This window comes from Phalangium opilio, unplaced genomic scaffold (assembly GCF_054372755.1).
Source record: "Phalangium opilio isolate 3A_F unplaced genomic scaffold, DU_Popi_V2 ptg000075l_1, whole genome shotgun sequence".
NCBI lineage: Eukaryota > Metazoa > Arthropoda > Arachnida > Opiliones > Phalangiidae > Phalangium > Phalangium opilio.
In genome coordinates this window covers 2,516,591-2,544,577 of record NW_028324184.1, presented here as the reverse complement: position 1 = coordinate 2,544,577, position 27,987 = coordinate 2,516,591, and the positions used below count along the sequence as shown (strand labels likewise).

Here is a 27,987-nt window from a genome sequence, read left to right as displayed (position 1 = left end):
GTGCCGGGCCCGGGCCGCCGGCGTGCCGCCCTTACTTATACCATCGTCTGCTACAATGACTGCTACACAATTTAAACCGAAGTTGTCCCCAACCTAAAGGCGTTTTGAATTTTCGCATTAAATTTTATTATTCTGTAACTTGTAGCCTTTCTATCTTCTCTCTCAATTTTTGGCAACACTGGGGGAATGATTTTCGTGAAGGATTTGTTGTTTGTTTTTGATAAAATAGCTCTAGTTTGAAAAGTTATGTCTTTAGAGTCAGACATTTCCGAAATGAGTTTAATAAGTCTTCAAAGGGTGGCGCTTAAAGAGGTACTTGAGAAATTATTGCACCATCCGTGTTTTGCACAGAAATTTTAAATTTCGAAAAACTGGACTTTGTTTATAGGAAATGGAGGAGAATGATTGCAACTGTGATCACTTGAGCAAAGATGATGAAATAAAGCAACTGAAAGCCAAGGTGAGTTTCAAAGCCTATAGCGTTTTGCCCAGTACAGCATGAGCCATCCAATCTAGTATCCCTTTAAAGCAAGTCTCAGCTGTGACTCTGGTTTATTATAAAAAAAAAAACGGCACTAGATGCTCCCATAGTCAAGGGGTGGAGTTGACTGACCAGTCTGACCCAATAAGCTTATTAAGGCTTGACACTGTTGATTGATTTAAATCAGTTGGATTCACTGATTTAAATCATGATTTGAATCAAACGATTTTTTTAAAAAAATCATTTGATTAAAATCAAGTATTTATTTTTATTTTTAAAAAATGTTTTCTAAGATGCCAAGAAATAGTTTAAGAAACTTTACTATAATTAAAAAGAACCATGGTTTTGGCATATTTCAGTTTATGTTTTTCCCAAAACTCCAGTTTGTCTTGCCACTCGTGGTCAAATTTAACTGGAGTAAGATTCGAAATAGGCGAGGAAATGAAACAGCGATCAAGCTAGTCTTTTTGTACAAGCATTTGAATAGTAACAATAAGAATAACTCTGTGGAAAATATACAATAGCCGCTTCAATGTCATGATTATTTTGCTTTTGGTTAATTTTGACTCAAAATTTTTCATGTTGGTAATTTACTATCTAGTAGTTCAATTTAAATAATAAAAAAAATCAACAACCCTGACCCTTGAGGATGATTTCTGATTGGTTCCTGCCTTTGGCTACATAAAATTTGTGTGCAGAAGGTTGATCAGTGTGTTTCGGGCGCCACAGGAGCTGACATTTGCTTTAAAGTATAAATCGCGATAGAAAAGCCTCAAGTAAACCAATGTTTATTTGTGGGTGATTAGAAACACCAGAGGGTGCGATAGCTTTGCAAGAACTATAAGCAAGGCTGCAGTTTGTGTGTGTAGGCATAGAGCTCTCAAAAGGCTCTTGTGGTGCCCTTTAATAACGCTATAAATGGTCGAGGGAAACATATCGCGCCCTGTGGTGGAGCCTTGACCGAAAAACCCCTTCTGATCCCCCCTTTGTTCACGTCATTGGTTTCTCTGTTTTCTTTCTGGACACTTTAAAAGACATTCTGCGTAGAAGGAAGTCCTATTTTGTAATGCAGCCTATTTTTTCAGTGTAATGGTTTAATATCAAACGTGAAAAAAGAGAGAATGAGAACTTTGTTTACGATAAATGAGAAACTGGATGAAATTGAAAGGCTCAATGGGGTCATTCAAGAGTTGGAAAGTAAAATCAAGGACCTGATGGTTTGTGACATTCTTCATTTTCATAGTCGATGTGAAAGAGAATCAGGTTAAAAGTATTAGTTCAATTATTGTTATTTGTTTATAACATAGGAGGAAAGTGAAAGAGCCAACATTGAATGTGTGAAATTAGAACCTGTTGAAAATGATTTAGGACTGAATGAACAGGAATTATCTCATCCTGTTCTGATAAAGCAACAAACGGAAGAACAAATACAAAGGTAATTAAAGCAAAAAACCAATGAGAACTTGTCCACGAAGGCGGATCTAAAACTAGGACTGTTCACGAGCTCGATGAGCTTTTTTAAGGTCGAGCCGAGCCGATACTATAGGCATCGAACCAATACGACTCGCGAGCTTAGTCACTGAAATAGTGCTTTCTTTTTAGTCCTTCTTTCCACCGAAAGCGTTCTCTTCTATTTTTACCAAAAATAAAGCGGGAAAATTTGCTTTCTCTCGGCTATGGTTAAGTTTAAGCTCAAGTACAATTTTTTATTTGACTGACTAATTCGCGTCCATAAAACTTGATTCGTTAAGCCTTGCCACGATAATCGTGAATAAAATCAGAAGTGTGTAATTCTTCGAGAGAAGTGTGCCACAAAGCGGCTGGGTAATTGTAACATGATTCTTTCCAACATCATTTTACATTTGGAGCATGGTTACTATTAAACCGAATAAATAGTTCCCTCATCATTACTCTATTGGCTCTTAACTATTTGCCAATGCGCGTGCGCTTGTGGATTGTTGTCCCACGTCAAGACAATCAAGGTTTGTGGGCTGATTGCTGAGGATTTAGTACCAAGCAGTTATAGAATTCACCCCACGTTGTGATGCCCATCTGAAGTTTGTTGAGCAGGAAAGTAATTGTTCAAAAAGGGTGAGCCTGGGAAGAATCATGTTACATATAACTAAAGTATTAAGAGGTTTCAGAGTGTCATCCTTCTTCCATTATCTCCTTCTGATAAAATTAATGTATTAATCTTTTATTACTGTTGCTGTATCACTTTAAACGATGTTTTATTTGCGTAGTTCGCTAAGTATACCAGCTGAGATACCCAGCAACATTTACCAAAGTCTGCTCAAAGTGGAAGCCACGGACCTCGAGCAATTTGGTTTAGGTATGGTGTCACATTATCGTAATCCTGACACGCAATCTGATGTAGTTCCAGTTTAATGAAACTATTAGGGTTATTTTTTCGTTTTGATCATCAAGGTTCGTTGGTAAAAGCTGAAGGTGCTTGCAATGTCCAAGGCACGCTGACTGAAGAAGATATTAAGGAAGAATCCCCTGAATGTGACGCGGAGGAGATTGACAAAGGAAACACATCCCAAACTAAAACTACCTCCAATGCGGGTCTTGGAACGCGAATTTTGAAACTGTGTATTCCTAAACTAAAATACAGTGACTGTGTTCCTTATTTACCAAACCTTGAGGGCGAAAGACAGTTGGAAATGTCTCCTGTCCCAACGACAGATTCGCCTCTCGAGAACAATCTTAAAATTCACAATTCTTATCCTAAATCACGAATTTCTTCGACAAAGAGAGGTAATGAGAGTAAAGCAACTCGATCCAAGAAATTGTGTCTTGAAAAACGTTGGGAATTGTCGTCGCTTGACGCAAATATGGAAAGCAATTCTCTAGAAGAAGCTCCAGAGAAGAATCTTGATGATAACCAATCCAAAATCACCTTGACCGATTCAAAGAAAACTGATAATAGACAAAATGAAACTGTGAAACTGTACTTGCCAAGCGATTTACCAAGAGTGCCGATTGAAGTTGAAGATAATACTTCAGTGTCCAGCTCTGATGCATCCGAAAGTAGCTCGTCAAATATTTCCGAAAGTAATACAACTTCTGCCAGTTCGGAAATTGGTAAGTCATTTTACGCTTAGCAACGATTTTCGGGACTGGAACATAAAACTCAAAAATTGTCTAAATTTACCCACTTACAGTAGAAACCTCATGAGCATGTTTCGAAATTTTCTAGTGGTAGTTCCCCTAACAGGTTTTTCAACCCCGTCCTTTCTAACCCTCATTTCTTCTGTCTTCCCCGGAATTTTTCAACCTAATCATCAATCCTTAGCTTAAGTCGAGGGCTTAAGTTTCTAAAAGTTATGTCTCATTTAATTTAATACGTTTTTAACTTTTTTAATTTAATACGTTTTTAACTTTTTTAATTTAAACGGAAAACTGTTCCTACGGATAATATTAAGCTCAATACTTGATTACCTAAATTCAGCGGTTGAGCCTGAGCTCCGTGGCCACCGGACGAGAAAAAATTCCCTTTTAAAAATACAGGTACCCGGCCGTCCTGGGTGTCTCAAAGAGCCCAAGCAAACGTTGCTCAGATTGATAAGACCTTAGTACTTTACTCCCAATGGTCTTTGAAATAGTGAATAATCTCATCGAAAGAATATTTTTGAGACCCTACTCCGTCTTTATAGCAGTTCTCGAATCTATGCAAGTGGTCAATCGGTTCTTAAGGTAGTGCCGAAGGAACCGCGCCACCGAATAATTGTCCTTCGCGTGTTAGGTTCTATACGAGGCGTTTCAAATATATCGTATAGCTCACCTAGGCCCAAGATGCGTACTTTGCGTGTGAATTCTTACCGCTTTTGGTCTTACTTATAATGAAATATGAAACGATTTATTATTGAAAATGTAACATATACAATTTGTAATATATTGAAAATTACTTAATGTATGGGAAACAAGGGTTTTAAAGAGAAAATGGTGTTAAGGTAAACGTCCTTGAAATTTGGGTAGAGCCTTTCGGCAAAATAATGTTATTGTCGTGGCAAACTATCCGAGACGTTTTATTTTCTTCCGACTTCATCGTTGCAATAAGCAAATCATGATTTTGTCACATACACCGCTTACGCTGAGTGACTGACTACCTTCCTCGGAGGAGTGGCAATCATATCCTTAAATTATGATGATATCCGACTCTTTCAAAATTTTGCACTTTACCTAACATCATATTCAGTTCATAAGGGTAACGCCAGGGCCAAATGTATCCCACACAGTCGTGAGTTAATTTGGAGTTACGTGTTAAGGAATTGCAGTTACTTACATTTTAACTCCGTCACCTATTATTTTCCCTTCCAAAAGCAGATTTATATTGCAATAGACTAAAACCTTAAATATTTTCTTGATGATAAACAACCATTAGTTTCCACTTTCTGATAGATGAAATCTTCGGAGACAGTCATCTCCATTCGGAGCGTTATTCATTTTGTTTTCCGAACTTGTTTTCTTTAACTTTGCGTCATTTTAGTACTTGGCATGACCGGTTTTATCAAGTGCGATGAACAGTACAATGTGTTTGATTCAAATTGTGAGAAGTTTCAGTTTGTTTGCTTTCTGAAGAAAAATCCGAGAAGCAGCGTTCAACTCTTTGCAAATATTCTCCTGGGCCAGAATTGTAGTTCTGTGGATTTTTTTTCAAAACAGTTAATACAATACAAAAAAAGTTACATCCAAACAAAAAACTCTCCTTATACATTAAGAGCAGTATGAAGTCTTATCTAAGAGAGCTACCGCTCTCATAGAATTTTTTTTCTTCCAAAAATCTCGAATGTGGGAGACACGGACTTCCTGCCGGAAAATCAGTGTGTTCAGTTTTTGGACCAAATTCCGCTTTAAACGTAGATGAAAACTTTAAACTTAGATGAAAACTAATCTTGGGCCAAAAGCCGCTAATCGATGCTCACTTTCAGTCGTTGTGGTTGTAACATGTGTTGGACAAAACGTTCACACCTTTTATGTTATTTTTAAGATTCTACATACTTTGAACTGTAGCACTAAACGACCTTTCATCCTTTTGAATAATGAAACAAACCCTTAAAATACCCCGTTTTTCCAAGGGTCTTCACTCTTTTCTTATCATCGCTGGTGCTTATTTCGAGCAAAAATACTTTGACAGAACGAAATTAATAAATTGGTAACTTGTCTTTACGCAGCGTCACCTAGCATTTGATTCCCTCAAAATCAGCTGAAAGTTAAAAGTACAACCTTTCAGGTTTCGAGCCAAGGTTTCTTCTCGCCAGTTAAGTTAATCTTCATTCCCTTTTTATGATATGCGTGTTTATTTACCAGCAAACGCCTTGAACAACACTGTTTCAACACGCCTTTTTTTTCTGTATCACCGCGTTTTCGTACGCATTACCTTTTTCCATGAAGTTCAATTGAATATCATTTTATTTTTGATGATAAATTGTAAATGATGTTAGTGGTTTCTATGTTTTCTATGGGAAAATTGAACAAGAAACGTACAGAGGCCTACAACGTCGCGTATGAAAGGGTAACGAAGAAAAACTCTTCAACTGTGATCAGTGTGAATATGCGTGCACGCAGAAGAGTAAATTGATCACACCTCAACGCATTCATAGCGGTGAAAAACCGTTCAAATGTCATCAGTGTGACTTTGCAAGTAGGCAGAAGAATGTTTTGATCATACACAAACACATCAGACATGAACCTATTCGCTAGCGAAAACTACGTAGACGCCACCTATCCACACTGCGTGGCTCTATATAGTGTTGATCAGAATAAATCGGTTGTCGCGAATTCGCCATTGCCGGCTTTTCGCGTTATTAATGCACTGAAACTATGGAATCTCAAATAGCTATGCCATCATCAATGGGAGTGTGAAAAGGAATATCAAGTGGTTTTTCATCTATTCTGCTAATTATAAGACCAATCTGCCTAGTGAACTACATCCGTATGGTTTAAAATCATGGATGGTAGTAATCGTGTGAGTAATTTGATCACACACAAACGCATTCACAATCGTATTGACAGTGCTGAAAAACCTTTCAAATGTGATCAGTGTGATTATACCTGCACAATGAAGAATCATTTGATCTGTCATCAACGCATTCACAGTGGCGAAAAACCCTTCAAATGTGATCATTGTGACTTTGGATGCACTCAGAAGAGTAGTTTGATTGCACATAAACACATTCATAGCGGCGATAAGTCCTCCATAGGTACACATCGGGCGGTTTAACAAAGTTTCTTTAGATAATGTAATGTGCAAAGCACATTAATGTTTAATTACAATTGTCTCTGCAAAGATTTAACGGTTCGGGCTGGATCGAAAGTAAAATGCACACTAGCTAAACATTTAAAGGCATAAAGCAGACTGTACGTTGTCTCTAAATAGTGACTCTGACGGTTCTATAAGTTTAAATAATCGAATCAGGGGGAAAGCTTCCATTCCCCGTCCCTGATCGAACCCGGTGACATCACTGCAAATATATTCAACAGTCAGATTTGTGCACCTCCTAGGTTCACGTGGGATATCATTCAAACAAATAATATAGAATGTGTTTTATAAGCATATTTTTATTACCTTTCAAGATCAAGTTTTTCGAGACCGCTGTTTCGACTCGCACATGGATGAATTTCTGTTTCTAAACTCGTTTTCTTTGATAATACATTCAAAGTGTGATTAGTGTGACTATGCTAGTACCCGTAAGAGTACTTTAACCGCACATCAAGGCATTTATAGCGGTGAAAAACCCTTCCAATGTCATCAGTGTGATTTTCCAGCACATTGAAGAATAATTTGATCAAACATCGACGCATTCATATAACCCTTTATTTAACTATAATTAACAACATTTGATATAACAAATGGTATATCTTAGCTATTGAAGAATGATATTTTTACCACAATAATTGATTAATATTTTATTGCTTCTTTCCTTTTTTAACTTCGTCATCACTTCTTGTGCTAGTTGGTTTCAGCAGAAACAGGAGAGACTGCAAAATTGTCGCTAAACTTAACTTTACCGTTGAATTCATGCTTGTGTTTTTTCACTACTTTGTAAGTGTTATCATGCACCTACGGTAGTTTAATGGCAGCATTCAGTTTTACGCAAATTTCTAATGTGCGATGAAGTTTGATATTTGAATCATATATATATTTATATATTTGAGAAAGTTGTTTGTTTGTTCTTTATGACATACACAGTCACAGTTAGTTAATTTCCAAATTCGACCAAGCTGGAGGGTTGATATCAGTAACACCAGGAACTATCTTCCACGTTCCCAACGCGTACGTTAGGTTTACGAACTTATAACTTTGCCTTTGTGTCTCTTTAAGCCTAAGCATAACCAGCTGTTTTATCAATTGCCTTTGAACAGAACAATGTTTTTGAAGCGTGTTGTATGATATCATTTGAGGTTTTAATTTATTTCCTTTCTGTAGGAAAATCCAAGAAAAAATGTTCAACTCGATACAAATATTCACCTGAATATGAAAGGGATCTTGAACTTGACATTCGAAAGAATACCAAAGAAAAACGCTTCAAATGTGATCAGTGCGACTATGCTAGTACGCGGAAGGATTATTTAATCCGACATCAACGCATTCACAGTGGTCAAAAACCCTTCAAATGTAATCAGTGTGACAATGCGTACTCACAGAAGAATAATTTGATCACTCATCAACGCATTCACAGTGGTGAAAAACCCTTCAATTGCGATCAGTGTGACTATGCAAGTACACGGAAGAATGTTTTGATCATGCACAAACGCATTCACAGTGGTGAAAAACCCTTCAAATGTGATCAGTGTGACTATGCAAGTACACGGAAGAATGTTTTAATCATACACAAACGCATTCACAGTGGTGAAAAACCCTTCAAATGTGATCAGTGTGACTATGCAAGTACGCGGAAGAATGTTTTAATCATACACAAACGCATTCACAGTGGTGAAAAACCCTTCAAATGTGAAGAGTGTGACTATAAATGTACGCGGAAATTTAGTTTGGTCACACATCAACGCTTTCACAGTGGTGAAAAACCCTTCAAATGTGATCAGTGTGATTATGGCAGCAACCAGAAGTTTAATTTGATCCGACATAAACTCATTCACAGTGGTGAAAAATCCTTCAAATGTGATCACTGTGATTATGTTAGCGCATGGAAGAGCCATTTAATCCGACATCAACGTAGTAATCACTAGGAATAATAAAATGGAAAGAACATTTACTAAATGTATTGTATTACAAAATGTTTTAATTTTCTGAATAAATATTGTCGCGGACCTTACACCTAAGCCCTCCAAAAGCACCCCACCGACCGCTGGGTTTTCACCTACTGATAACAGCACAATAATAGACCTCGCAGCGAACGGCCTTATCTTGACTCCTCCCTCCACGACCCCTATAAAACGGAGCGGCCGTCAGAGATGAGGGACACAGTCTCGAGTAGCAGCAGCAGCAGTGATAGAGGGTCCAGCCATCAGCCACCTCGACGAAACCCTAGCCGCCAGCCGATATCCGGTCGAACCGCTTGTTCCAGTGGCCGAATCACCCTCTCTCGCCGACAGCCGTCCAGCCGATTCCGCCGATAACCGTCAAGCCGATTTCACGAACTATCCCGCCAACGACCGTCCAGCTGATCCCGACGACGACCGTCCAGCTGATCCCGACGACGACCGTCCCGCCAATCCCGCCGAAGAACAACCTATTGCGGCTGACCACCCGCGCTCACCTGCAGCAAAGTTCCTTTTGCATGGACCAAAAAACAAGACACCGCCTTTCACACTCAAAAAGTCAAGTTGATTAGCCATCCAATTTTGAGTCACTTTGACCCTACTCTTCCTACCGAAATTCTTCCAGACGCCAGCGATAAAGGAATAGGAGCGGTATTGAGTCAACGCGAGAATGGCATGGAAAAATACCTCGGTTATGCGAGTCGCACCCTCTCTGCGCCCGAAGTAAACTATAGCACAACGGAGAAAGAATGCCTGGCGCTAGTGTGAGCTTTGGCTCGTTTCCGACCCTACATACATGGCCGATCCGTATGTATTATAACGGACCATCACGCCCTTTGCTGGTGGCGTAGCCTTAAAGCAAAGCGCGGCTCCGTTGATGGCCCTTATAGATGGCTTTTCTGCTACACAGTGGCTAAGCTTGCTGAAGGCTAGTTAAGCCAAAGGCAGGAACCAATGGGAACTAGTACATTAGGTCTGATTGGTTCCTGCCTTTGGCTAGGTAAAATTCGTGTCCAGAAGATTAGCCAGAATGCTAGGGGTGATCATGGAGCCGCGCTTTCCTTTAAGGACCCTTATTCCCGCCTTGCCCGATGGTCTCTCGACACACAAGCTCAGGAGATGGAGATTTATTACCGGAGCGGCAGGCGACATTCCAACGCAGACTGCCTAAGCCGGCTCGTCGATCCAGAGCCTCCAGAAGCCCCGCTTCCGGCTGGACCATGCTGCTCCGTCGTGGAGGTCCCTGACATAGGCAAGCTGCAGAGGGAAGATGCACTCTGGAACCCGATCATTGCCCACCTAGAAAGACCAACCAACACAGTCGAATCAGCGTTTCGCCGCAAAGCAAGTAAATACATCTTGATCAACGCGATCCTTTACCGCAAATCAAAGAATCGGGCCCTTCTAGTCATTCCAAGTACACCTAGGAATGACGTTCTCCACGCCTGTCACGACCATCCCACGGCCGGTCACTTGGGAATTTATCGCACATTTCGACAGCTCTCTGATCGGTATTACTGGCCGAAACTGCGCCGCACCGTCCAGCTCTACGTTATGTCATGTACACTATGCCATCTAGGAAGATGCCGACGACTAAGCCCCTGGGCCTCCTACAGTCACTCCCCTGTCCAGATGAGCCTTTCGCCCGATGTGGAATGGACTTTCTCGGCCCGTTTCCTAAATCACGCCTTAATAACACTTTCATCATCGTCTGCACGGACTATCTGACCGGAGCCTTCGAGATATCTAGGCCCATGCATGTAGCGAAGCGAGAACATTTTTTGACTAATTTAGTTCGGCGTGTTTTCCCGCTTGGTGGCGCTTTCAGCACCGTAAAATAAACAAGTTCAGCCTCATGACCCCCTCGACTGCTACAATATTAGGGCAAGGTATAGACGTAGAGCGGTGAAGCCGAGGTCGCGGAATGTTAAAAAATGTTTTAGACTATTTCCGAACACCTTTATTAGAAGTAATAAGTAAGACCGTCCCGCTAATCCCGCCGATTTCGCCGACGACCGTCCCGCCAATCCCGCCGATTTCGCCGACGACCGTCCCGCCAATCCCGCCGATTTCGCCGACGACCGTCCCGCCAATACCGCCGAAGAACAACCTATTGCGGCTGACTACTCGCGCTACTCATTACGACCGCGGATCGCGAGAAAATATAAGTGTTAACGAGACGCGAGTAATAACGCCACATTTTATACAAACAACCCGTTTCAATATTACTGTTCTTTACAATTGTATTAGGTAATCTCTAAGAAAACTTTCCATTCTTAGAAATAATGTAAGCACCTTTAATTACCGAATAATTAACATACCGGCTCTATGGTTGTGTGCTTTAAATATACCGCAGCATATTAAAATGGCGGCCGGAACTAACCAAATGTCTTAACGGGCAACGCCGAACCTCAGTGGCGCCGCCAGGGGGTAGGCTGGGTAGGCTACAGCCTACCCGTAAATTTCAGAGGGGCCCCGAAATTAGGTTCCCATAATATTAAAAATACCATTATTACAATATTATGATGTAGGCCTACAAGGCAATTTACTTTATACAAAGTTTCACACGGATGATGAACCTTTTGCCATCTGATTTTTACAATACTCTACAAAATGGGAAGTGGGTTAACACTTTCGTGTTAAAAGTTTTTAACTAGCCAGAAAAGTCATCTCGCTTTTTGATTTTTAACCACATAGTATGATGTACATCAATGATGAGGCTATTATAGTTTGATCTGCCCTGTTGTCATTCTCGTAGTAATTGTAGTAGTGTAAAATCTTTGGTTCGTCATTGAAGGGACAGTGAATGAAACAGGATTGTGGTGAGGTGATATTTTTCGTTCCTTTTCTGCATGGATGGGGATTGTAATAGTAAGTTTAAGCATTTCACTTAATTGTACAAGTGAGGTTAATGATTGTGAATTGTGTTTTACGTTTTCTCGATATATCTAAAGCGAAAGAAACGATTATTAGATTGCCTTAATATAATGGAAGGTGATAAACTCTTCCTTTACAATTTTTCTCACCCGTCGACTATGAGGATTTCACGCATACAATCCCGCTCCTCTATTTAAACATTAAAGGAAATCGAGGTTAACTTTAAATGCAAAAGCAAGTATATACTGATGCTATATTTTTTTGAATGGTCTTAAGGCGGTGTTTATCACGATCCCGGCATTTACGTGTATTTCTCTATTAAGCGAAAATAATTTTAAAACCAAAAGGAAGTATATAGCATCTTTATACGTATATTTAACTAGCTGTTTCTCGCGGCGTCGCTCGCGTATAATAAGAACTTCATCAAAATGATATAAAGAATGGGCAGATTTTACTGATAACCAATATTTTTGTAGCACCCTAGGAGCGAAGGCACTCGGTGTTGCCCGTCAGCCTGTCGGGACATTTTTTATTTCTTTTCACTCTGACATTATTCCATACCTAAGGGTTTTAAAGTTTTGGGCCGCCATTTAAAAAGATGGCAACAAATCGAACTCAAAAGACCATTCAGCCCGCCTATAGGTTAAAGGAAAGCAGTGTACTAAATGTTAAAAAAATCGGTTGAAAAGCGCGGAATTTGTTGCATAGAGATTTTTTACATTTCTGGGCGCCATTTTTTAAGATGGTGGCGGATTGGAAAGATCTTTCTTAGTACGTGCCTACTACTTATGAGTAACGTTCCTGCACATTTTCAGCTTTCTAGGGAAGCGATTTGGGCTGGGCGTTGATTATCAGTCAGTCTGTCAGTCAGTCAGTCACTCAATCAGTCAGTCAGGACTTTGATTTATATAGATATAGATAGATATAGTGTATTACAATTTTAACTTAAGTCAATTTATGAACGTAAGGATTACGGCCCAGGTAATTTTTTTTAGGTCAGGGAAACGAGGGGCTAAAGGATTTTCTGTACTTCAATTAAGGTTTAGGTATGCGTTATTGTGGGGCTACTCACTCAAGTTTTCTGTTTGTGTCGCCCCATTACATTTATAAAAGAAGGTAAATTATTGATGTACAGATTACGGGCAATCATTTTAGCACAGTTAAAGATAGCGCATCGATTGACCAATCAGTCTGATTTTCAGTATTTCAATTAAGGGTTAACTTGTGCGTTACGATTAATCATTTTTGCACCGTTAAAGTGTGCGCAAGTTTCCTCTTTGTGTCGCACTATTATAATTATATCAGAAGTAAAAGAATTGAAATTAGGATTAGTAGTAATCATTATATCACACTTAAACGTAGCGCATCGAGGGGCTATTCACTGAAATTTTCTATTCGTTACGATATGGCTAAAATTATGAGCCCAGCCCTTGGGTCATCTTGTTTGTTTCGCGCTCTTTACCTAATCTTCTTCTCTCCCGTTCCTTCTGGTCGCATAAAACTTCGAGGTCAGACTACTTTTGGTAAACCGATTTCTCTTTTCCTCACCACCACATCGACAGTGCACAGTGACCTCATAGGGGGTTTAACTGAAAATCACCTTCTCTTGCTCCGACTCCGTGTTTTTATTATTTTCGCAAACTACAGTTTATATAATAATATGTCTATTTTCTATAATACTGAACTTTAATATATTAAACTTCTCTATATGAATAATATGATAAAATAGTTGTTAATTTAATATTATCGACGCTGTGCAACTAAATTTTTCTCTTGAAATTTTATAAGGGGCCCCCAAATCTTCCTTAGCCTATCTGTAAAAAAATCCTGGCGGCGCCACTGCCGAACCTTTTTAGCCACATCGTATGATGAACCATTTGAAAATTTGTTAATTGCGCAACACGTTTTCATTTCAGCTTCACACATTACTGTTCTTTACCACTGTAGTAGATACTCACTAAGAAAAAAGTTTTCATTCGTTGAAAAATTGTAAAAACCTATCGTTACGGAATAGTCACCGGACGGGCTATATGATATCACAAAATTGTGGAATGAGTCTAGCCTAACGTCTTAATGCGAAACTGGTAGTGATACTATATTTGTGTTAGTTATTTTTAAAACCTTCACGAACAATATTGAATATAACCACGAATTTATTCATTAACAATATTTAATATTAAAAATGGAATATCAGTAATGATATCTTTGCTATTAAAAATGACATTTTTACCACAATAATTGATTAATGTGTTTTTCTTTTGAATCTTAATTTGCTTCTTTAATAACTTCATCGTTGTCATCACTTCTTGTGCTGGTTGGTCTCAGCAGAAACAGGAGATTGCAAAATTATTATCGCCAAGCTTAACTTTACCGTTACTTGTGTTTTTTCACTACTTTGTAGGTGTTATCATACCTACGGATGTTTAATGGCAGAATATTGCCGTTCATATTGTCACGTGTATTTTATTATACGTTTATTATGGGAAAGTTGCATTCAGTTTTACGCAAATTTCTAATGTGGGATGAAATTTGAAATTTGAATCATATATACATATATATTTGAGAAAGTTGTTTTTTTGTTCTTTATGACATACACAGTCACAATTAGTTAATTTCCAAATTCGACCAAGCTGCAGGGTTGATATCAGCAACACCAGGAACTCAAAAATCTTCCACGTTCCCAACGCGTACGTTAGGTTTACGAACTTATTTCTTTGTCTTTGTGTCTCTTTAAGCCTAAGCATAACCAGCTGTTTTATCAATTGCCTTTGAACAGTACAATGTTTTTGAAGCGTGTTGTATGATATCATTTGAGGTTTTAATTTTTTTCCTTTCTGTAGGAAAATTCAAGAAAAAATGTTCAACTCGATACAAATATTCACCTGAATATGAAAAGGATCTTGAACTTGAAATTCGAAAGGATACCAAAGAAAAACGCTTCAAATGTGATCAGTGTGATTATGCTAGTACGCGGAAGGATGATTTGATCAGACATCAACGCATTCACAGTGGTGAAAAACCATTCAAGTGTGATCAGTGTGACTATGCCGCCACGCAGAATAATAATTTGATCACTCATCAACGCATTCACAATGGTGAAAAACGCTTCAAATGTGATCATTGTGACTATGCAAGTACGCGGAAGAATGTTTTGATCATACACAATCGCACTCACAGTGGTGAAAAACCCTTCAAATGTGATCAGTGTGAATATGCGTGCACGCAGAACAATAAATTGATCAATCATGAACGCATTCACAGTGGTGAAAAACCTTTCAAATGTAATCAGTGTGATTACTCTTTCACACGGAAAGATGTTTTGTTCAGGCATCAACGCATTCACAGTGATGAAAAACCCTTCAAATGTGATCAGTGTGACTATGCGTGCGTGCAGAAGAAAAATTTGATCAATCATCAACGCACTCACAGTGGTGAAAAACCCTTCAAATGTGATCAGTGTGATTATGGCAGCGCACGAAAGAGCCATTTAATCCGACATCAACTCATTCACAGTGATGAAAAACCCTTCAAATGTGAAGAGTGTGACTATAAATGTACGCAGAAGATTAGTTTGGTCACACATCAACGCATTCATAGTGGTGAAAAACCCTTCAAATGTGATCAGTGTGATTATGGCAGCAAGCAGAAGTTTCATTTGATCAGACATCAACTCATTCACAGTGGTGAAAACCCCTTCAAATGTGATCAGTGAGACTATGAATTCACGCGGAAGAGTAATTTGATCAGACATCAACGTTATAATCACATGGACTATTTAAGTGGATTGTATTTAAGCATACTCAGCAATTTAGAACTTTTAATGAACCATTTCAAAATGTGTTAATTGCGCATCGTGTTTTCATTTTCGTTTCAAACATTACTGTTCTAGACAACTGTAGTAGATACTCACTATGACAAAGTTTTCGTTCGTTGAAAATTTGTAAAAACCTATCGTTAGGGAATAGTCACCGGACGGGCTATATGATATTACAAAATTGGGGAATGTAACTAGCCTAACGTCTTAAACTTGCGCGGCTCCTGTGGGCTGTGGATCCCCTACAAGGCTACTTTCCTCCTGAACTCCGGGTTTGGCTTGGCAAAGGCTAGTGGGCGGGATTTATACATTCACGTATAAATCCTGCCCACAAATCCCTCTAGCTTCGCCAGGCCAAAAGTGGAGTTCGTAAGGAAAATCAACTTGTGGGGGATCCACAGGAGCCGCGCTATGCTCACTGGTAGTGATACTATATTTGTGTTAGTTATTTTTAAAACCGTCACGAACAATATTGAATATGACCATGCATTTATTCATTAACAATATTTAATATTAAAATGATATCAGTAATGATAGATTCGCTATTAAAGAATGATATGTTTACCACAATAATTAATTAATATGTTTTTGCTTTGAATCTTAATTTGCTTCTTTAATAACTTCATCGTTGTCATCACTTCTTGTGCTAGTTGCTTTCAGCAGAAACAGGAGATTGCAAAATTATCTTTACCGTTGCTTGTGTTTTGTTCACTACTTTGTAGGCGTTATCATGCACCTACAGAGGTTTAATGGCAGAATATGGCTGTTCATATTGTCACGTATATTTTATTGTACGTTTATTATGGGAAAGTTCGCATTCTGTATAAGACTGTATTACGCAAAGTTCTAACGTGGAATGAAGTTTGTACTTTATGACATACACAGTCACAATTAGTTAATTTCCGAACGCGACCAAGCTGCAGGGTTGATATCAGTAACACCTGGAATTCATAGATCTTCAACTCGCCATTTTCTGGGCCCTTCTGATTGAAATAAAGGGGAAGAGATGTAGAAACACTCACCGCTGACGTCACATTTAATGCATTTGATGTTAGAAGCTAAGTGGCATATACGTAGCTATAGACCCGATTGTAAACAAGTTATCTTTGCGTTGTGTGAACGATTAAACAAAGGATGACTAGCCAATGAAACGCAAGGAAGGAGGAGCGTGCGATTTAGCAAAGTTTTAAGCCCTTACTCTTACTGTCAATCAGATATTAGTATGGAGTCTATTTCCTCTTAAAGATCCCAAGTGTAAGAAATCTGTGTATTTCTTTTTAAACATTTATTCTTTAGATAATGTAATGTGCAAAGCTCATTAATTTTTATTTGTCTCTGCTCGGGCTTGATCGAAATTAAAATTCGCACATGCTAAACATCAAAAGGCATAAAGCAGACTTGCGTTGTCTCTAAATAGTTCTTTAAGTTTAACTAATCTAATCCACCTTGATCGAAACCGGTGATGACGTCACTTCAAATATATTCAATAGTCATAGATTTGTGGACCCCCTAGGTTTACGTGGAATATAAAACAATTCAATAAATATAGAATCTGTTTTATAAGTCTATTTTTAATACCTTACAGTTTTTTTTTATTATTTTTTTTTTCTTCACGTTCTCAAAGTATGTATTAGGTTAGGTAAGGTCAAGTCTTTGGAGACCGCTGTTCGACTCGGACATTGATTATTTTTGTTTACGAACATGTTTTCTTTGTCTTTGTGTCTCTTTAAGCCTAAGCATAAGCTGTTTTACCAATTGCTTTTGGACAGTACAATGTTTTTTGAAGCTTTGTTATGATATCATTTGAGGTTTTAATTTATTTCCTTTCTGTAGGAAAATCCAAGAAAAAATGTTCAACTCGATACAAATATTCACCTGAATATGAAAGGGATCTTGAACTTGACATTCGAAAGGATACCAAAGAAGAACGCTTCAAATGTGATCAGTGTGATTTTGGCAGTAAGAATAGGTATAGTTTGATCACTCATCAACGCATTCACAGTGGTGAAAAACCCTTCAAATGTGATCAGTGTGAATATGCGTGCACGCAGAAGAATAAATTGATCAGACATCAACTCATTCACAGTGGTGAAAAACGCTTCAAATGTGATCAGTGTGATTATGCATGTACGTGTAAGAGTGATTTGATCACACATGAACGCATTCACAGTGGTGAAAAACCCTTCAAATGTGATCAGTGTGACTATGCATGTACGCGGAAGAATGTTTTGATCACACATGAACGCATCCACAGTGGTGAAAAACCCTTCAAATGTGATCAGTGTGACAATGCTTACTCACAGAAGAATAATTTGATCACTCATCAACGCACTCACAGTGGTGAAAAACGCTTCAAATGTAATCAATGTGACTATGCAAGTGCGAGGAAGAATGGTTTGTTCAGACATCAACGCATTCACAGTGGTGAAAAACCCTTCAAATGTAATCAGTGTGACAATGCGTACACGCAGAAGAATGGTTTGTTCAGACATCAACGTATTCACAGTGGTGAAAAACCCTTCAAATGTAATCAGTGTGACAATGCGTACACGCAGAAGAATAATTTGATGGCTCATCAACGCATTCACAGTGGTGAAAAACCCTTCAAATGTGATCAGTGTGAGTATGCGTGCGTGCAGAAGAAAGATTTGATCAATCATCAACGCATTCACAGTGGTGAAAAACCCTTCAAATGTGATCAGTGTGATTATGGCAGCGCATGGAAGAGCCATTTAATCCGACATCAACGTAGTAATCACTAGGAATAATAAAATGGATTATAGTTAAGAGTACTTAGCAAACTTGGAAAGAACATTTAATAAATGTATTGTATTACAAAATGTTTTCATTTTCTGAATAAATATTACTGTTCTTTTCAATTGTATTAGGTAATTCATATAGACATAGAGCCTGTATGGTAGTGTGCTTTAAATATACCGCAGTATATTAAAATGGCGGCCGGAACTAACCAAATATCTTAACGGGCAACGCCGAACCTTTTTATCCACATCGTATGATGAACATAAGAGAGCTGCATTTCAGTTTCAAACGTTACCATTTCCATACCATTTTTGTTCATATTTTTGTTTACCAATTCCACCCATATTTTTCATAAACCTTCCCATCCGTTACCGATCCGTGGTTTCCAAATACCAACAATTCCCATTCCCAATTAAGATAGGTTATTGCAGTTCCAACCCTTACCGAAATGAACAATAGCAGAAAACCAGTTCCCTACCATAGTGTCCGAAAGAATATAACCCTTGAGCGTCTTGGTTTCGCCCAAAATTACCACTGCAATACGTGTTCTTCATCGGGAGTTTTTAGTATAAATAAGGAGGCTGAACAACTGTAGAAAAATTTGACTTGACTGATTGACTCTTGTTCGTCCGTCGCTAAGTAGCATGAATCACTTCCCAAAATATCTATTCCGAAAATTTGGCGCAAAAACTTACAATGGACCAATTGACAGCTATAATAGCCGTGAATCTCGTGTGCTAAAGTAATAGGAATACGAGCTAGAAGACGGTACTGTGAGCTTAGCTAGCTAGTAACTAGGCTACAACAAACTGAGTGAGATGAGTAGTAGTGGCATCTATATTATATTGCCATATATCGTCTAATACAGTCAAAGGCAGATATCTGCCATTACTCAATGGCAAAACCCTTTTTATATATATTTTAGAATTTTATTATCTTCCATAGAAAATAAAATCTATCCATTTACCAACCATTTCCAACTAAAATGTGTATCAATTTAACCACTTCCATTCCATATTGGTTTTTTTCCGTCCATTCCCGATCCGAATATGTGATATTACTAGAAAAGCCATCCATTCCCACGGTTTTCAATGGTTACCGCGGTAAATCGAAATTTACCGTTTCCATGCATCTCTCTAATGAACACATACGATGTGGGTCTTTGTTTGACTTGGCCTGTTGTCATTGTCGTAGTAGTAGTAGTAGTGTCAAGAGTAGCGCCTTTGGTAGTGTAAAATGTTTCGTTCGTTATTGAAGGGAGAGAATTGTGGTGAGGTCATATTTTTCGTTCGTGTATTTTAAAATGATGGGGTTTATAATAGTAAGTTTAAACATTGCATTTTATTGTACTAGTAAGGTTAAGCATTTTGTATTGTGTTTTATTTTTGCTTGATATATTTAAAGCGAGAGAGAGGATGATGGTATTGCCTTATTTTATATGGAAGGTTTAATACTCCCTTTAGGATACCCGTCATCCGTCGACAATAAATAAGGGTTTCACGCTTTCAATCCCGCTCCCCTATTTCAAAATTCAAAGAAATGGAGGGAGTTTTCAGGGCCGGATTAAAAGGGGGGCTGAGGGGGCACTGGCCCATTGAGTTCCCCATCCAACCATACTAAAATCTTGGGGATCGAGTAAATAGGGGCCAATTAATCGAGGAAAGTGTTCACTAACATACCCCCTCCATAGGAATAGCATCGGAACGGGACATTTGGGCGCGGTCATTTAGGCACCGCCAGTTAGGCGCCGGGACAGTTAGGCGCCGTGACAATTTGGCGCCGCGACATTTAGGCTCCGCGACAATTTGGCACCGAGACATTTAGGCTCCGCGACAATTTGGCACCGAGACGTTTAGGCGCCGAGACAATTAGGCGCCGCGACATTGCCGTAAAATTTTCTCGAAAGATTTGAGATATTTAATGAAGGAACATGACAAGTACTTTTAGGCTTATATTCTTTTTATTCAACTGACATCAGAGTGCAACCATGTTGTTGTTTATCTTCATTGACTTTCAAAACAATATGCCTTTTCCAAAATACTGTTGTTTATCTTCATTGACTTCCCAAAATAATATGCCTTTTCCAAATTATTGTTTATCTTCGTTATATGCCTTTTCCAAGTTATTGTTGTTTATCATCCTTGACTTCCCAGAATAATATGCCTTTTCCAAAATACTGTTGTTTATCTTCATTGACTTCCCAAAATAATATGCCTTTTCCAAAATATTGTTGTTTATCTTCATTGACTTCCCAGAATAATATGCCTTTTCCAAGATATTGTTGTTTATCTTCATTGACTTCGCAAAATAATATGCCTTTTCCAAATTATTGTTGTTTATCATCATTGATTTCCCAAAATAATATGCCTTTTCCAAATTATTGTTGTTTATCTTCTTTGACTTCCCAGAATAATATGCCTTTTCCAAAATATTGTTGTTTATCTTCATTGATTTCGCAAAATAATATGCCTTTTCCAAAATATTGTTTTTTATCTTCATTGACTTCCCAAAATAATATGCCTTTTCCAAAATATTGTTGTTTATCTTCATTGATTTCGCAAAATAATATGCCTTTTCCAAAATATTGTTGTTTATCTTCATTGACTTCCCAAAATAATATGCCTTTTCCAAAATATTGTTGTTTATCATTATTGATTTCCCAAAATAATTTGCCTTTTCCAAATTATTGTTTATCTTCTTTGACTTTCCAAAATAATATGCCTTTTCCAAAATATTGTTTATCTTCTTTGACTTTCCAAAATAATATGCCTTTTCCAAAATATTGTTTATCTTCTTTGACTTCCCAGAATAATATGCCTTTTCCTAAATATTGTTGTTTATCTTCTTTGACTTTCCAAAATAATATGCCTTTTCATAAATATTGTTTTTATCTTCATTGACTTCCCAAAATAATATCCCTTTTCCAAATTATTGTTGTTTATGTTCTTTGACTTCCTAAAATAATATAACTTTTCCAAAATATTGTTGTTCATGTTCGTTGACTTTCCAAAGGAATATGCCTTTTCCAAAATATTGTTGTTTATTTTCATTGACTTCCCAACTTAGGTTAGGTTAGGTTATGTTTGTTTTTTTATTATTTTAGGATTGTTTTGTAAAAACAAGTAAGTTTTCGTGTCCTTTAATGAAGATTGCGAACATGCAGTGACGCACAGGGACAATACACGGGTTGCCAAATTGAGAGGTCAATACGGATTTTTAGAAGAAATAATGGAAAAATTATTGGCACGCAAATGTCTCGACGCCTAATTGTCGCGGAGTCTAAATGTCACGGTGCCTAAATGTCGCGGCGCCTAAATGTCACGGCGCCTAATTGTCTTGGCGGCGCCTAAATAACCAGCGCCTAAGTGGCGGCGCCTAAATGTCACGGACCGAATAGCATTCACCCAGCGTTGGAGGCTCATAACTCTGGTTCTACTAGAGTTACGGGGGTGTCCTTTGACTATGTTATAGTCCTATTTGCCCCCCATACAACCATACTAAAAACTTGGGGATCGATTAAACAAGGGCCGAGTAATTGAGGAAAGTATTCACAAACATACCCCGCTCCATAGGAATAGCATTACACACAACTTTGTATGTTTTAGTCAGGGCCGGATTAAAGAGGGGGCGAGGGGGTACTGGCCCACGGGTGCAACGCTTGTTGGGGGCACATTGAGTTAATCTATTCTCCCCTTAGCAACATTTGCTGTTCCTTTTTTTCGACTTATAGCCGGGGCGCACATTATCTCGGCCCCTGGGTGCAAAATTGCTTAATCTGGCCCTGTAAGAAGCAAAAGCAAGTAAATACCTACGTTATATTTAGAATTTATATGCCGATAGATGTCTGTTAATATTTTGAGAAATTCCAGGCTAACAGAAGATGAAAATTGAGCAAGAATCTATTGTTTTTCCTCAGTTTTTCTAGAACCTATTTGCACCGTGACACTGTCGCACAATGTTCTTAGTTCGATTCTCAGTTCGTCCACAACCCTTTTCGATGGATCAAAATGAATTCATATTTACTACGCCGTCCTTCATGGTTTCATAATATCTTCTGAAGATCTTATTTATTGAATATTAATCATTTGTTACTGAACCAAATCAAGGGGCCAGTCACTCGCCGTAACCCGAGAATAAATATACTCACCATAATCAATTGTTCACAAGTCTGAAAAATGTTTAATAAAGTTAGCGTTAATATTAGGTTCACTACCATCAAAACAAATAAATTTATCTCACCTAATTGACATAAAATTTAGCCTATCATTGGAATATAATTTAATCGAGATTAAGTTTGGTTTGCACTTGATAGTAACACGTATTATTACCGAGGGGATAACCACTCGAAGAGATCCTGTACACCGATTACATATTACGTGTTATCATTTTAGCACTGCTAAAGGTAGGCTTACGCGTAGTCGATTTAGTGCGGTTAAAGGTACTGCCACGTACACTGATTACGCCGAATCACTGTCCCCTCGATTATATCGTACCGCGCACAACCTGGCATATGTTCCATCGAAATCGTCCTTGATTCTATCATGTCTCTGTAAATTTAAGGTATTATAACATGGTATTTAAATTATTCTCTTTTTATCTGTCTATCAACCTATACATGTATAGAGACAATTTCTGTGATTCCTGTTTAACATTTCCTAAATATTTGTTGAAAATAATTCAACTTTACCTTCTTGCATTGTTTGGAAAATGACGCGGTTCGATTTGCTTCCCAATCCTCACATAGAGCTAAGACCATTAACAACCCCCGGGACTCGAAACGCAAGCTTTCTACTTTTCGTGGTTTTCTGTTACGCGCGATCCTAGCGACCCTCGCGGTATATTGAGGAAACCTTTAGGGGGTAACGAATTTCCGGTTTACAGGTTCCTCTCTTTGCTATTTAAAAATGGCGGATTTAGAAGAAGACGATCTTATTTCTTTTTTAAGCGATATCCGGAACCGGAAGTTCTGTACACCCTATAAGTTTCTATCCGTTGCCGCTTGGTGGTACCCTTGTCGCGAAAACAGCCGTAACTCCTAGAGGCGCAAATTTCAATACGAGGATCTTATTGCGTTGCGAGTCCCGAGGGTTGTTAATGGTCTTAGCATAGAGTAAGTTAACGAAAAGTTAAGAAACAGATTAAGGTCTTATTTTATATGAAACTAGTTTATTTTACTATGAGCCTTTTACCAAAAGCAAATAGAGTTATCGACAGTTTGCGTCGCCATGTTGTTCGTTCAAATAATCCTCGGCTGGAAGAAATATAGAATGGATTAAAGGGAAAATCAACCAATCAAAACGCTTTACAAAAAGTACACCTTATTGATTTCGAAATAATGAAAAATATTTACAACGACATAAAATCTTACAACTTTCAACCCAACATTGAAATTTTTTTTTTGTTGTTGTTGTTTAAATAATTCCTGATAATTAAATTTAATTATATTAAACGTGTTTCAAATGTCTCGTAGCTTTTACCTCAGAAATAAAACGTAACCTTAAGTACGATGATGTAATTAATCTTTCGTAAAATGTAGAAGTTAAAACAATACGTTAATTTTCCGAGTCCGTAGAAATATTTCTACATCTATAAATGTCGAGTTTAACGATTTTCGAGAAACAAACAAAACTCATTTCCTTTCTTTCATTAAAGACACTGAGAACCATTAAATACGCTTTTGGGGTATATTATGTTGTCCTCTATAGTTTCGTTTTTGCTGCGAAAACTAGTCAGCTCAAGCGCAAAAGTAAGCGAAACGCGAAGTGAGTAAATACACTTAATGTAAGGTGTTATCTGCTAAACATTTCTTGTCGTAATAATGATTTCGGGTAATCGGAGTTATTGCTATAAAAATAACGTCTACGTGAACAACCGTATCAGGTGGCGCTTGGTTCGCATCAAGACCAAACAACGCTTCGTCGCTTTGGCAATGAATTTTGGCAAAATTTGATAACTACAGTGATAATTCACTTTTCAAAAGGGTACATTTTTAATCTCCTTAAACAAATCAATACAAATAATTGGGAAAACTAAATTGCCCCTTTCTGTAAGTTTCGCGAGCGATTCATCCATCACGTAGAAAGAAATAACAGATGTCGGTTGCCACTGCTAAATATGAAAAACTATTCCCCGATAGATACTTCAAGTACAAGTGAGTACTTATTGAACGTAACCGAGAATATCAGTTCCTTTTAACAGAGACCAAATAATCACGATACCAAATAGTCCCGAGACCAAATAATCACGATACCAAATAGTCCCGAGACCAAATAATCACGACACCAAATAGTCCCGAGACCAAATAATCACGATACCAAATAGTCCCGAGACCAAATAATCACGATACCAAATAGTCCCGAGACCAAATAGTCCCGAGACCAAATAGTCCCGAGACCAAATAATCACGGTACCAAATAATCATGATACCAAATAATCACGAGACCAAATGATCACGAGACCAAATGATCACGATACCAAATAGTCCCGAGACCAAATAGTCCCGAGACCAAATAATCACGATACCAAATAGTCCCGAGACCAAATAATCACGATACCAAATAGTCCCGAGACCAAATAATCACGATACCAAATAGTCCCGAGACCAAATAGTCCCGAGACCAAATAATCACGATACCAAATAGTCCCGAGACCAAATAGTCCCGAGACCAAATAGTCCCGAGACCAAATAATCACGATACCAAATAATCACGATACCAAATAATCACGATACCAAATAATCACGATACCAAATAGTCCCGAGACCAAATAATCACGATACCAAATAGTCCCGAGACCAAATAATCACGAGACCAAATAATCACGAGACCAAATAATCACGATACCAAATAGTCCCGAGACCAATTAATCACGATACCAAATAGTCCCGAGACCAAAAAATCACGAGACCAAATAGTCCCGAGACCAAAACGGCGAGACCAAATCGGCAAGACCATAACGGCGATACCAATTGTTAAGTATAACCCCGAGATTCAAGTGAGTATATTCTCTTCCATTGTGAAGATCAATTTGAGAAGATTCCATATTTATGTGTCAGGTTTATTATACAAAATAATTTTTCATGTTTTACACTTTTTGATGTGTTGAACATTTATTCCCAAAGTTAATGATACTAATTATTAGTATAAATAAATATTATAAAAAAAACTATCGGAAGCATATCTTTAAAATATTATCCACGCATTAAGGGCCTGGATTTAAGTTCAGTTAATTTTTTTCAAAACCGTGAACGCAATATGTAAAAACGAAATACCGTCTTTATAGATTAAAGTGGTCATCAGGTTATCAAAATTGTGAAAAAGGAAGCGTTCTGACAGAATGACTGATAATCAACGCCCAGCCCCAAATGTTTCTTCAAAGTAGTAGATGGGAACTATGAAATATTTTTGAAATTCGCAGTCATCTTGAAAAATGGCTGCAAGAAATGTGTGAAACCTTTATAGAACGCTCACGCTTCTCAATCGATTTCACTACATTCAATAAACCCGTTCGCTATATCCGATTGGAACTTGACAATTCGAGCATAGCTCCGCCCTGTTGCCATTCTGGTTGTTATTTATTTATTTTTTTTCGCAGAGTAGAAGCTATTTCAGCCCCTTTTCCGACCCGATCTTGGTATCTGTTTTTAGCTTGAGTGGAAACTATAGTGAGGTTGCATGACGTAGTACTGCCAAGTCGCTGAAGACGCTCTTTATGCCTTTTGCGGACCAACTTGCCGCGCTCTTTTAAAATGGCGGCCTAAAAATAAAATGTTCCTGACAAACTGACGGGCAACGCTTGGACCTTTTGATGCAAGCAGGGAGGAGTGACTTGAGAGTGCGTATGTGAATAGGCGGATTGGTTCGCTTCGTGGCTTAACTCGTCTCAGTCACTCGCCGCGGTGTCTGCGCGCATGCGTCAAATTAAAAAATGGCTTTGAACTGGAAGTGGGAGCTGACGGTAGTGTAGTAACCGACGCCACTCGAGCCGGAGCGTTAGTTAGAATCGAGGGAAAGAGAGATAAAAATTGCCACCCTCCCTTTTTTCCCCTTCCATTTATATTACTGCTTCTCTTACATTAGACTAACTCTCCCGTTCAAGTCTCCCCTCCCTGATGCAAGTCGTCCATAGTATTCCAGAAATTAGTCTTCGTTCCTGTTACTGTAATAACTTTCCAGTTACTAGTTTAGCGCAGGAACTTGAGATACAATAGGATTTTAAGCTAAAATTGACTTCCAAATATTTGAATAGAGATTTAGCAACATAATTGATCGTTTCAAATGATTATAATGTATTTTTCCACTGCTTTTTGTTGAAGGTCTTAGATTGGCATTATGATTAAAATGATTGCATTAAACGCAGATCTATTCTGAGTGGAAAATGATTTCATTCAGTTACAAAACCATGGGGACTTATGTCGATATGTGGTAGTTTCATCCTAGCTCTTAGTTAAGGCAATTTTTATACGGTCGGTGGAATCAACCCTTACGTTTCTTCTTATCTTCGCTTTAAAGTGGAACCGTGGTTCGACCCAAGTTATATCGTTCTTATCAATGGTTTTTCCATGCTGGGTCAAGGATGTCTCGCCGCTTTGGGTGGTTACCTAGCGCCACATCTTGGCACCAAACCAGTTCTTTTGCTTGGTGCTGCAGTCTATATATGTAAGAATTTTACTTCAAACAAAATAGTAGATGCGGAAAATACACACCCAAATACTAACGACGTGCTTTACTACTATGTGAATGATTATATCTATAAGCTCAATCAGGAGCAGATGACAAAGGAGTCTCGGACGATAGCTTTCATAATGTAGAGGGCAATGGGATCCGCGAACGTCACGGTTATTAGCCAAAATCATTACGCCAGTGCCACCTCTCGTAGGAAATTTGAGCTTTATTTTCCAACCAATAGCGTGGCTGCAAAGTCTCGAAAGGAGATCTGGGAAATCGCGTCTGGAGCCTCTCTTTAAAAATACGTATCGTCTGCTTATAATTAGCCTAGGCTTAACGAGTATTAGAGTTAAAAATGGTTTTCAACGGCTTTTTAATCATTTTTTAGACTAAAATTGATAATGAAAAGCCCAGCGAGTAACGTATGTACACTATTCAAAAACTAAAATGTGTTTCAGTGCCAATTTTTTAAAAAAAATTTCTTGAATTAAATGATAGCAACAAGAGGTTGGGAAAAGAAATCACTCACGATCTTTTAAAGCCCAAAAAGTAAGAGACAGTGATTTCCTTTCCAACCTCTTGTAGCAGTCAATTAATTCAAAAGAAATACGGAATATTTTGGCCCTAAAACACATATATAACACTGTGTTTCGGCATCTTTTAAAACCTTGCTATTATCTTTAACCCCAATCATTTCAGTGGGCAGAATTTGTTACTTAAGTCTTGGCTTACCTGGGTTTCTCTGCTAGTTTGGACTTAATTTGACTATTTAGTAGGTTTAAAGTCACAAAATGTAGTCTTATCTTTTATCTTAATACTAACGGTTACAGCTGTTTGAATAAAGTAATTATATTGTGTATATTTATGTCGCGATCGGATAAGACGAACCTCAGTAGCCACCGTTAGTCCGTTAATACAAAAAAAAATTCCCAGCAGACTTTGGTGCCAGATATAATCCACCAAAAGCATCGTCTGCTATAATGTCTGATAGCGCCTCTATGGCAAACGGTACCGCTACAGCTGTGACGTACGCGGGTGCTATTGCCCTCTATATTGTGGAAGCTAGCGTCCGAGACTCCTTTGTCATCTGCTCCTGGCTCAATATATAACTGTAATTTGATCAACATGGCAGTTTACCAATGCTTTTCTTCATTGGTTTTCTT

The 27,987-nt window shown here is 38.2% G+C and overlaps 1 protein-coding gene and 1 long non-coding RNA gene across 10 annotated transcripts; one reads left to right on the top strand and one right to left on the bottom strand.

Moving 5' to 3' along the window:
- The first annotated feature begins 40 nt into the window (after positions 1-40).
- On the top strand, positions 41-16,953 carry LOC149658790 (uncharacterized). 4 transcript variants are annotated; one of them, XM_089844407.1, is made up of 7 exons: positions 41-312; positions 389-460; positions 1,567-1,698; positions 1,789-1,916; positions 2,725-2,813; positions 2,909-3,568; positions 14,425-16,953. In XM_089844407.1, exons 1-7 carry the CDS (start codon positions 247-249, stop codon positions 15,294-15,296), a joined length of 2,019 nt encoding a protein of 672 aa, XP_089700533.1. In that variant the 5' UTR covers positions 41-246; the 3' UTR covers positions 15,297-16,953. The 4 variants fall into 4 exon arrangements, with proteins under 4 accessions (XP_089700533.1, XP_089700534.1, XP_089700535.1 ...); XM_089844408.1 differs by lacking the exons at positions 41-312; positions 389-460 and adding an exon at positions 850-1,066; XM_089844409.1 differs by lacking the exons at positions 41-312; positions 389-460 and adding an exon at positions 851-1,062.
- On the bottom strand, positions 4,529-27,934 carry LOC149658789 (uncharacterized). 6 transcript variants are annotated; one of them, XR_016369941.1, is made up of 10 exons: positions 22,846-27,934; positions 22,398-22,705; positions 22,306-22,326; positions 21,971-22,220; positions 10,088-16,381; positions 7,552-10,006; positions 7,374-7,465; positions 7,053-7,308; positions 4,770-6,948; positions 4,529-4,666 (listed from the first exon to the last, which is right to left on the bottom strand). It is a non-coding gene; the product is annotated as an uncharacterized LOC149658789 (long non-coding RNA). The 6 variants fall into 6 exon arrangements; XR_016369940.1 differs by lacking the exons at positions 4,529-4,666; positions 4,770-6,948; positions 7,053-7,308; positions 7,374-7,465; positions 7,552-10,006 and adding an exon at positions 16,982-17,225 and having other exon boundaries at positions 15,871-16,907; positions 17,700-22,220; positions 22,398-22,418; ... (2 more) ...; positions 22,846-22,893; positions 23,348-27,934; XR_016369939.1 differs by lacking the exons at positions 4,529-4,666; positions 4,770-6,948; positions 7,053-7,308; positions 7,374-7,465; positions 7,552-10,006 and adding an exon at positions 16,982-17,225 and having other exon boundaries at positions 15,871-16,907; positions 17,700-22,220; positions 22,398-22,512; ... (1 more) ...; positions 22,846-22,893; positions 23,348-27,934.
- Between the last annotated feature and the right edge of the window lie 53 nt (positions 27,935-27,987).

Bases quoted from the DNA above. Each gene is read 5' to 3' on its own strand.
- LOC149658790 (XM_089844407.1), top strand. From the start codon at position 247: ATGTCTTTAGAGTCAGACATTTCCGAAATGAGTTTAATAAGTCTTCAA. The intron at 1,917-2,724 runs GTAATTAAAGCA...TTATTTGCGTAG, and splicing joins ACGGAAGAACAAATACAAAG to TTCGCTAAGTATACCAGCTG. The intron at 3,569-14,424 runs GTAAGTCATTTT...TCCTTTCTGTAG, and splicing joins TTCTGCCAGTTCGGAAATTG to GAAAATTCAAGAAAAAATGT.